This window comes from Etheostoma cragini, chromosome 2 (assembly GCF_013103735.1).
Source record: "Etheostoma cragini isolate CJK2018 chromosome 2, CSU_Ecrag_1.0, whole genome shotgun sequence".
NCBI classification, from domain to species: Eukaryota; Metazoa; Chordata; class Actinopteri; order Perciformes; family Percidae; genus Etheostoma; species Etheostoma cragini.
In genome coordinates, this window is record NC_048408.1 from 6,993,543 (window position 1) to 7,004,749 (window position 11,207).

Genomic DNA, 11,207 nt, shown 5'->3' on the forward strand with positions numbered 1-11,207 from the left:
AGTCGGACATAGGTTATCATGTAAACACACAGCAAATGATTGATTTGATGTCATGTCTCACTCGTTCTCTCACTCTCTTTTACCCTTTGCTCTCTAGCGGGTCGATGAACCAGTTCATAGCGGTCTACAACGCCAACGGCGATGTGATCAGTAACATCAAGTATTATGACGGCTTCATGGGCCAAAGGATCGGGGCCATCAGCTGCCTGGCCTTCCATCCTCATTGGGTAACTCAACACTTCTGCTCACACACCACAGCAGTATTCATCATGGGCCATTTCACAATGTCTCTACATTCTGTGGAGTTTGTGAGTTTAGTGTCATTTATAATACCACATATACTATGTTTTAAATTGATGTTGTGTTATGTTTAAAAAAATCTTAAACAGGCTTTTGGTTGACCTGCCTGCACTTAATTTTGTATGTATTACTATGTCATATTAATTGTGTATTGTGTTTTTAAAAGGTCCCATGGCATAAAAATGTCACTTTATGAGTTTTTTTTTTAACATTAACAAGCGTTCCCCCAGCCTGCCTATGGTCTTCCAGTGGCTAGAAATGGTGATTGGTGTAAACCAAGTCCTGGGTATCCTGCTCTACCTTTAAGAAAATGAAAGCTCAGATGTGCCGATCTGGAATCTAGCTCCTTATGAGGTCGTAAGGGGAAAGGTTATCTCCCCTTTTTCTGCTTTTCACGCGCAGAGAATTTGGCCCACCCATGAGAGAGAGACATTATGGCTTTCAAATGGGCAAAGTGACAGTTGGTCAAAGCCACACCCCCAGCCTCCACCTATATAAAAGTGACTTTAGATACAGTTTTAGGGGACCACTAAGCTTTATATAAAAGAAACTTCAGATGCAGTGTTAGGGGACCACTAAGTTTTATATAAAAGAGACTTTAGATACAGTATTAGGGGACCACTACGTTTTATATAAAAGAGACTTCAGATATGGTATTAGGGGACTTTAACTACAGTATTAGGGGACCACTAAGGTCTATATAAAGAGACTTCAGATACAGTATTAGGGGACCACTAAGGTCTATAGAAAAGAGACTTCAGATACAGTATTAGGGGACCACTAAGGTCTATATAAAAGCATCCAAAGCACCATGTCATGGGACCCTTGTGTTGTCCTGGGGTCATTCTGACCCCAAGTGTTTTTTCTGAACATTGATCTCATCCCCCTTTTTTTTCAGCAGCAGGCAGTAGGACTGCACAATACATAATTTTTTTTAATCATCATCACAATATCAACTGGTGCAGCAAACACATCGCGAAAGGCTGCAACATACCACGAAAGACAGTCCGATTTTTAGTAGAAAGAAATTATCAGTAGAAAACTAAAATTTAACTCTCATTATGGTTTTAGTGGTGCCTTTTATATTCAATTTAATGTTCAATTTGTTCTGTAAAAGAATGTTGGAAATGATATGCTTTTAATTTGTTTTAAATTCAACATGCACTTTGTTGTATTTTAGCAGAATGTTGAAAGCAGTAGAAGTGCAGAACTGAATACACTTCAGTATTGGTTTATTTATTGCAGGCTATATTGTTATTGCGATATTTAACAACGGTATTGGATAGTGCATATTTTCCTCATACGGGGCAGCCCTAGCAGGCAGCTGTTTTCATTATTTAAAAAAAGCTGTAATAAACAAGAAATGAGTAATAAACAAGTCTGAACTGCCTTCTCTCTCTGTCTCCCTGCAGCCCCACCTGGCAGTAGGCAGCAACGACTACTACATGTCCATCTATTCAGCAGAGAAGAGGCTCAGATAACACACCAGCATTCATCACCCCCGCCCCCCAACTCTAAATCCACCACATATGACTTCTGAACCCGAGCCCAGAGCGCCGGGATGTAAATGACGTCTTCGTTTTGTACATATGCAATTACCACCCTGAATGTTCTAGTGATGGCTGCTGACAAAAGCTTGACTGCTACGGACGACGATATATATTATTATTATTATTCTCACTGTTCATTCATATTCTTATTATGAAGCTAATGATTGTAGACTCTGCTGTGCTGAGGAGTGTGTGATATTTAAAATAGCGTATACTGAAGATTAGAAGTTCTATTTTAAAAGAAGTGGTACCCACCGGTGACCGGGGACTCGCCCTCGCCACGCAGCAAGCCTCACTACGTGAACCAACTGTGACCCCCGCCAACCTGGGGGGGTAGGGAGAAGGGGGGGTCGCCCACAGAGGGCAACACACACACTGTTAAAAACACATTCACTGGTTCAGAAAACACAGACTGGCCCTCCGCTGGACCCGGACTTCGGTGTGTTCTGAACTCATTTTAACAGGCGCCTCAAAGTTTTGCCATCTTGCTGCACTCCTGGCAAGACGTTTGTAGGAGACTGACACAGATGGAAGAACTGTGCTCATTCTGGCCTGACGTGTGTGTGTGTGTGTGTGTGTGTGTGTGTGTGTGTGTGTGTGTGTGTGTGTGTGTGTGTGTGTGTGTGTGTGTGTGTGTGTGTGTGTGTGTGTGTTTGTGTGTGTGTGTGTGTGTGTGTGTGTGTGTGTGTGTGATAGCACAGATGTGTGCCCCACTGTGGGCCTTCATAGCCTTGGACTTTAACTGATGTCCATAAAAGATGCCTGCTCCCATGCTAGAACTCTCCTTCCTGCTTCCCTAGTCACATTTTCAATACAAGCCCATTTTGTTGCGGGGGGGAGGGGATTGTTGGTTTGATTGTTGGTTCATTTGTTTCTTAACATATCGCCTGTAAAAAAGGGAAACCCTCCATTGACCCTAGGATGATACATCCCCTTCTATCTAGCACAGTCAGAGGAGGGCTGCATTGGTAAAAGATTAGCACCACATCCCCCAAGGGAGCCTGCGTTACCCCCCTGCCCTCCAAAGCAATAAAAAACTTGACATGATTCAGCCTCAAGCTCCTCCCCTGACGTTTCTGACTGAAAATAGCGCTTCCGTTCAAAAGGTGATAGCAGCATCAATAGCTTCATACAGATGTACTGACCCAGAACCCGCCGGAGGCATCCAAAGGTGCCACAGTATAGCAATACAAACACCCACTTTGAGGTTTGGGTTTCTTTTTATGTACTTAATAGAGCCAGATTGGTGCGATATTACACCATCTGCTCACACCAGTAACAGGAAAGATATCAGATATCAGATTTTCAGTAATTGACTAAACTTTCTGCTAATCAAAATGTCCAAATCCTCCCTTTGTGGAATCAAAAGATAGCAAGAAAAAGAAAAAAGCTCCGCAAATACTCTGCAGACATGCTCGAGACACAGTCAGTCTATCTTTTTCTGAGCTCATAAGTCAAAGTTGGCCCTGGCTGTTTATCTAACCCACAGTGAGGGCCGCTTTCTTATTTTCCAAACAGCCAAGGCAACTTTTGAGCACACAGCACAGTAGGTTTGGAGAACTTTTAGATTATGTGACTCTTCACACCAGGGGTCACTGTTTGGACCATCTTTCATTTTCTGGAAGCTTTTTTTTTTTTTTTTACTGCCAGGCTTGTTTGGTTACATTTTTTTATTCACTGAGTTGGAGGCACAAAGTAGGTTGCATGTTCATGGGTGGCCTCAGAGCTGTCACTCTCTTCGGTAACACTTTACTTTAGTTTTCTACATAAGAGTGACATGACACTGTCATGAACCCATGACACTCACATGACACTGTCATGACGCATGAACCCTTACCCTAACAATAACCCTAACTTGTCATAAAAAAAAGAACAACACTTACTAAAAAAAAAGCATTATGTCATAATTCTTATGACTTGTTTATAATGTTTTATGACACATTAGTGACGGTGTCATGTCACTGCTATGTAGAAAACTAGTAAAGTGTAACCCACTCTTCTGTAACTCTGTACCTGTACATGTTCACTCTGTCAACTCTTGGACTGCGATCAAAATCTCGCTCAGGTATATCATGAGCCGCCCCCCCCCCCCCCCCCCCCCCCCCCCCCCCCCCCCCCCCCCCCCCCCCAGGTGCGGGTGCATGGCCACGCCAGAGATCATGGACATGGTTGACCTAAATGTCATTTTGGTAAAGATTCCTCTTTTATTAGAACAGGGGCTATGAGTTGTGTTTTTTGTGCTGTCTCACCAACGAGGTGCCTCTTCTCTGGGGCTGCAGCCTTTGCTTATGTAGTTTTTAAAATCTTTTTTTTTCTCTTTCTGTTTTTCTTTTTAATTTCATGTTTTTATTCTGCTGGCATTTTGTTTGTAGGAAAGAAGATTACGGCCATGTGTAAAATCATTTGAGTTCTGAATTTAAAAAAAAAAAGACTTTTAAAGAAAAACAGTCGGAATTCTGACTTTAAACTCAGAACTCAAATACAATTGTCACATGTGGCCCTAATCCTCTTCCGTATGTTGGCCTTAGCCTCTGAGGTGGAGGGGGAAAAAGTGGGGACAGCCTTACCCTCTCTCACACACACACACACACAAACACACACACAAACGTATACACACTCTCACTGCACTTAAGTCTTCTTGCCGTGCCCCCTTTCCATCGCCAACGTACCCCATCAGCCGACCCCCTCCCCTCCTTTCTTTCTTTCCTGCCACGCCCACCTCTCCCCTCTGCATCAGCTGTCCCGAGCTTTGCTTTGTTCCCCAGAAGGGACTGGGCTTGTGGACTGGAAGTGAACTGGGAACACACTCCACACAGTCTGCATAACCTGCTGCAGTTGCAGTCGCCCCAGGGTTCCCCCGTCACAGAGCCCCACGTCACCCACTCAGTCCAAATAACGTGTGTTTTGGCTCCAAATCACATTAATTTCTAAGAATTCTGTTTCCACTTTTAAGATTTTAGATCTGGAAAAAACAAGAGACTTCAACAAAGTAGTAAAGGAAAAATGCAAACAATCAGGTTTCTCTCTGTGACTTTAGACTGCTTTGCTGACTGGTTTACAAGACAGGAGATGAAATCAATGAAATAAACCAAATACTACACCGGATTCTGTCTGTTTCTGGCATTTGAAACAAAAGTATGCTGTAGTCTTTTGTCCACATTATGAAAAATTGTAATCTCGACCAGTTTGGATGGTCATATTGTCTAGCTGTATCAATGCTCTAATTTAAATTCTTTTCTTTCTTTAACACAAAATTTGATGCGGTCTTAAAGTCTCCGTTGGGAGGAATCAAGTACACCTTATTTAATGTCTTTATATATTTAATTTAAATATCAAATAATATCAAGACATTTAACTGGGTCTTTTAAATTTGTGTTGATTTTAATGTTTTAATTGCTCGGGCTGGCTTTTGATTAAGACAAGACAAAATGTTAAAGGGCTGGTAGAGGCCAAAATCCTGACTTTTATCCTTAAACTTAGGATGTCCTTTCAGACTAACCCTAATAATAAATATCATCCATAGCCAGAGAAGACATTATACAACAGAGTAATGCTCATGAATATTACATTGACTTTGTAATGTAAAATAAGTAAAATGGCACATAAAGCACTAAGTATAAAGCCGTAGCCCTTAAGGGTTTAAGAATTTCTACACTGGATATGGATAAGGATAAAAGGAGTCTGAAATAAAACATGATGTATGTACTATAACTGCACCCTACCACGACACTAATAATGGGATTGGAGTCATGTAACAAACTGTTTAATTTACAAATGCACAGCTGGTATTAAAATCTATTACTTTTCAAAAATCTACCAGCCAGAAATTTCCAATAAAGTGTCACACCTTGTCTTCAATTTTACTGTATATATAATAAATACAATGGAAAAGATTAAGAGTTAAATATATAAATAAGCCAAAAAATTGTTTACAATTCAATGCAATGAAATGTCAACTCATTGGAATTCCATTTAACTACAGTTAGTTTTCTTTCAAAATGTACTGTTCAGAAGTCACTTTTTCTTTTGTAGTGGCCTTCTCCCCAGTGACACTTATTTGTATTTATTTATTTGATTATGGTAATGCACATTAATCAACATTTCTGTATGCCCCAGTGTTCGCTAGTCAGGTAATTTTCAACTGTAGTCCTAGTTACCTAGCATTTCAGGATATCCCTTTTCATGAAAATAATCTTTATTTGGTTGTTGCAGGTAGCCTGAGTTAGTTAGCATGCTAAGGCTGGCTACCAAATGTAATACTTTTTAGGCACTGACTGAATTGCGTTGTCACTGCCTGACGTGAGTTGAGTGCAATAAGTTGCGCATGTGGCGCTTTGCGACAAGTAGCTTACAAGATGCTAACGAGAGACTTCTGTAATATCAATACAGTAAAAGTGGACCTACTTAACCAAGTTCGTTCACGGATGGCTAAAAGTTAGCATGAAACACAACAAAGGCTGCCAGTTGAATGGCGTTTTGAGCTAACATTAGCAATCAAACAATCATAGATCAAACCTTTTTGAAGCGACTGCTATCTTAGCTACAAGCTAGCAATCAAACAATGATAGATAGCTAAAACGTTTTTGAAATGATTCCCATCTTCTGTTATTGTTGGTAATGAGAAAAGTTTATTTTATGGATTTCACAAATTTCCGTATGACACGTTATGCTGTAAACTGTTTAAATCTGAGCATGCACACATCTGCACTCGACTCACATTGGGGAGTGACAGCCTCCTTAGTATCGAGTGTAGAAAAATGTCTCGTCATTCATTACCCAATTTTACAGAGCCCCCTGGGGTCAGCGGTGAAAAGAAAACTAAAACGTGCGCACAGAATACAAATTTGTTCCCTTGGTTTATAAACGTGAGCAAAGTAGGAAAGATGTTCACAAATTCAGACTTCTGGGATCCATTACTCTATAGTGAAATAATGTTAAATCACAAATGACTTTGATCTTTCCTAACGCAGTAAGGTTAACAATGAGCTAAAACCTAATTTTTTATCTAAATGAGCCGTCCTCCAACCTGGAGAAATAAGATTGGTCTCAAGTAGCAGCCGGCGGTGCTTAGGAACTACGAACTACAACTTTACACTACAAAACCGACATAAAATTATCTATTAATTTAATGATTAAATGAGCTATTGTCTCCAAACGTACCTCAATTATAACTCAACTCATTATAACTATTTAAAAAATAAGTTTTGATAAAAAAATTTGCTCATTGTGAATCTTACTACATTATCAAAGTCATTTGTGATTTAATATCATTTTAAAGTTTTAATCTGTGAATATCTTTTTAACTTTGCTCTTGTTCATAAAACTAAGAGCGTGGATTATGAATCCGGTTTAGGCTGTTTTACGTTACACGTCGTGGACACACAGGAAAAATTCTACGTTAACACACAGAGACAGACTCACATGGTGGGAAATGAACAATAAACCATTTTTGCCGTCATGTAATTTATTTTTGTTTCATAAAATTGGCATCAAAAATGTACTGGCACTGAAGATGTTTGAACGACACACAGCCCTTGTGCTTACAGTTGGTTAGCCTGCTGGGACGCTGTGGGCATGTGGAGACATCCCATTATGAGGATGAATGCAGACTTGAAAAATGAAAGTTGAGCTATTTTCTCACAATTTAACTTTTATATGATTCTGTATTTGATAATGTCATATTTATTCATTTTAAACATGTTGGGGCTGAAATGCGTCACTGTTGATTTATTGTGATGTGAGCCTAATTTAACCGATGAAAAGACAGGATTTTGTCCACCTTAACAAGGGAACTTGAGATGTGCTATCTTTTCTTCACTTTTTGGAACAGTCCTAGATTTTGATCTTAGATTTTGGGTTTAGCACTTCACCAAGAATCTCCATTATTGAAGCGCCACCTCCTTTTTCAACTCCAAATTGACTCTTCTGGTGGTTAACCAGGGGCTCGCCTGAGCCCGTTATGTCGGGAAGTACATGGACACATAGACAATGGCTCCACCTACCTGTGTCCAATAAGAGCCAGGCTGAGAATTTTGTCTGTGAAAAGCACTTCTCAGTGTTATCTTCGCTTCAGGAAATGAGCTTTGTTCATGTCTCTACCTACAGCTCTGCCAGCCGAGGTCAGAGTTCAAGGGCCTGACTACTGCACCCCAATCAATACAACAGTATTTTGACTACCTTTACACAGACACACACACACACACACACACGAAGGAGAGAACATTCCACAGCAGCAAAGAGCCGGGCGGCACGAACATCCTGAGGAAACAACATTCACTTCCTGGCAAATTAAGCCAAGCCGACAGGCTGCTCGGGTTGATAACCGCCACCGCTGGCTGACCACTGAGTGGCTGAGGTAGAGCACCACCTTAGTGTCCGCTCCCGCCCACCACTGTCAGATCTGCCCCCCCGACACACACACACCACCCATCAGCCAGCAAAGTCACAAGTCAGTTAACCCCCAGGACAGCCAGCAGCGTTGGGAGCCTCAGTGTTCCTGAGACAGGATGGTCCCCCTACTACTGCTCACCTCCACGCTCCTGTCCAGCTGTAAGACCACTTACCTGTCTTCTTCTCTCTGGATTGCTTTTTTTGTGGAGGCGGTTTATAAGATTTGTCTCTAACCAGGTGCTTTACTCTCTTGTCTTGCATCAAGACGTCCATGCAGGGAGAACGGTGAACGCAGAGCAACGTAAGTATAATCTAAGATGAATTACACTTTACATAGAGACAGCTTACTTGGAAATATTCCACAGAATTGTCACTGTTTGGAGGAGTTTCAAAATGGCTCAGTGTTTATGGAGCACCATTGCTTTTTCTTTTCATTTGGACTGAGCTTTGAGTTGGAAGACTTTTCTATAAGATGCCACCCGCTGGAGAACACTTCCGAAGCCAAGAGAGACACATGGTCGTTAGTGGAAACAGTCATGTTTGTTATCAGAACTTTCTGATCGCTGGTGTGTGGCATCGGTGACCAAGCTGTGGGAGAGAGCGTTGGGAACGGGATTGTGAGCAGTGTCACACCCCTCCCTCTAGAGTTGGTTGGTGATGGAAGGCATGAAAAAAGAAAAATTATTATATATTAATGTTTTTGATTGGTTGGTGTAACTTTCTGAAAACATATACTAGAAAATATATAGAAAAAAATAAATATTTATTCCTAGTAGACACAGTGCTCACTGCTTAGATTTTGAGTAAAAGTATCAATACCCCAATTCAAAAATCATTTCAATAAAGGCCTTGCATTTCAATTTTTAAGTAAAAGTACACAAGTATCAGTGAAATGTACTTACAGTATCAAATGTAAAAATACTTACTTTGGCAGAAGAATTAAACGTCCCTGTGACATTTTTTTTGTACATAACATTATTTGATTTGTAATACTAGTGCATGAATATGTGAGCAGCATGTTATTGTTGTAAGTGGTGGAGCTTATGTTAGCTACTTTATATACATTTGTGTAGTTTTGTCCAGTGGTTTCCAACCTAGGGGTGAGGCCCCTCCAAAGGGCCACGAGATACATCTGAGGGGTCATGAGATAATTATTGGGAAGGTAGAGAAGAAAAACCAAAGTCAGCTACACAAATCTGTTTTCATGTTTTTTAGATATTTCTCTGATCTTTGCTTTGTTTTAATGAAATATTGGATAATCTGACTTCTTTGGGTCTTGAACAGTTATCTAAATGAAAGCATCGGAGAGGCTTAAAGGGGAAATCCCTTTTGAACTGACAACTCATAGAGAAAGAACTTTTTGTAACTGGTCTAATCTCCATTAATGTCTTGTATTTTATAGTCTTATCCATTTTTTTATGTCAAATCTTAATCTGAAAAGGAATCATAGCTTTTATAGAAATCTAGTGGAGTGAAGAGTGGTAGCTTTCTCTCTGAAATGTAATGCAGTCGAAGTATATAGAAGCATAAAAAGAAAAACTAAAGTACATACAGTACATGTACCTCAAATGAATAACTCTCCTTAATAAATGGTTAACAATGTTAGAATTAGTTTTTTCATTAGTGTGATATAAAATAATGAGTTTATACATTTAGATAGATAGTGTCAGTTTTCATAAGTGTTTCTTTTAAAGATCTGTAGACCGTATTTGTATAGTTGCTACTAATGCTTATAATAATTAGTTAATGATTATGAAGTGGTTATTAGAGCACCATGTAACAATAAATCTTTCATGGTGATATATGAGAGGAGTATTTGTGCTCAGAAAAATGCTATCAAAATAATATTTATGCATGCTTTATACAAAGTATTTATTAACCACTCACAAGTTAATCAAATCATGAGTTGCAACTTTCTTTGATTTAATAATGTTTATTGAGAGTTTACAAATAATTTCTCAAAGATTTGCCAATCATTTGGTAATCATTAACAAATACTTAATATAACAAATAAAAAAATATGTGTGCAATAATAAACTGTTACAAAAACATAAATTATGGCATTACTTGTGATAAGTTAAAAAATGTATTATTATTATTTCATTGTTAATAGTAAAATAACAATAAAGAACATAGTCTACTAAGTTTTTATTTTCTCTCTGCTAACTTTATCTTAGGGAACCCAACGTGCCCCTTGAGGGTTAAATATATTTTTCAATTATTTTTACTATAAGTGCTAACACTGTTTGAATCTAAACTACACTAAGTGCAACCTGCACAAATGGTTTATTCACATTTTAGCATATTATATAACCAGTTCTACATTTTTTTTCCCATCCTGTGTATATTTGAATATTTGTTCTTATATTTGTATTACTATTATTATTAATGTATATTGCACGTAGGTATATTGTATCTTAGTATTTCATTAATATTTATGTCCTGTGCTGTGTGACTGATGTGCAGTGGGGTTTGAATGTTTGGTCACCCCAGGTAAATATTTGTATTAATGTGCATAAAGAAGCCAATAAAAGATGGAAAAAATCTCCAAAAGGCATCAATTGACAGATTAGACATTTGTATAATATTTCACAAAAAGTTAGATTTTATTTCCATCATTTACACTTTCAAAATAACAGAAAACTAAAAAATGGCGTCTGCAAAAGTTTGGACACTCTGCAGAGTTAATACCTTGTACTGCACCCTTTGGAAAGCTGAGACCTGACGGTGTCATGGATTGTTCTCAATCATCGTCTGGAAAGACCAGGTGATGTCAGTCTTAAGGTTTTAAATGCCCAGACTCATCTGACCTTGCCCCAACAATCAGCAGCATGGGTTCTTCTAAGCAGTTGTCTAGAAAACTGAAACTGAAAATAGTTGCCGCTCAAAAAAGCAGGAGAAGGCTATAAGAAGATAGCAAAGCGTTTTCAGATGCCAATATCCTCTGTTCGGAATGTAATTAAGAAA

At 39.1% G+C, this 11,207-nt stretch overlaps 3 protein-coding genes across 15 annotated transcripts in view; 2 read left to right on the forward strand and 1 right to left on the reverse strand.

Moving 5' to 3' along the window:
* Positions 1–2,176, forward strand: part of rptor (regulatory associated protein of MTOR, complex 1) — a 184,551-nt gene extending 182,375 nt beyond the window's left edge. For all 4 annotated transcript variants that reach the window (XM_034891052.1, XM_034891060.1, XM_034891069.1 and 1 more), the window contains 2 exons: positions 98–227; positions 1,713–2,176. In XM_034891052.1, the coding sequence (XP_034746943.1) occupies positions 98–227; positions 1,713–1,781 (199 nt within the window). In that variant the 3' untranslated portion in view covers positions 1,782–2,176. The remainder of the gene's footprint in view (positions 1–97; positions 228–1,712) is intronic.
* The window catches only part of LOC117956277 (excitatory amino acid transporter 3-like), a 381,877-nt gene that overhangs the window by 304,420 nt on the left and 66,250 nt on the right, over positions 1–11,207 (reverse strand). The window lies entirely within an intron of this gene.
* si:dkey-237i9.8 (platelet endothelial cell adhesion molecule) overlaps positions 8,262–11,207 on the forward strand; it is a 22,518-nt gene continuing 19,572 nt past the window's right edge. For all 10 annotated transcript variants that reach the window (XM_034891123.1, XM_034891128.1, XM_034891129.1 and 7 more), the window contains exons 1-2: positions 8,262–8,399; positions 8,506–8,541. In XM_034891123.1, coding sequence (XP_034747014.1) covers positions 8,357–8,399; positions 8,506–8,541 — 79 coding nt within the window. In that variant the 5' untranslated portion in view covers positions 8,262–8,356. The remainder of the gene's footprint in view (positions 8,400–8,505; positions 8,542–11,207) is intronic.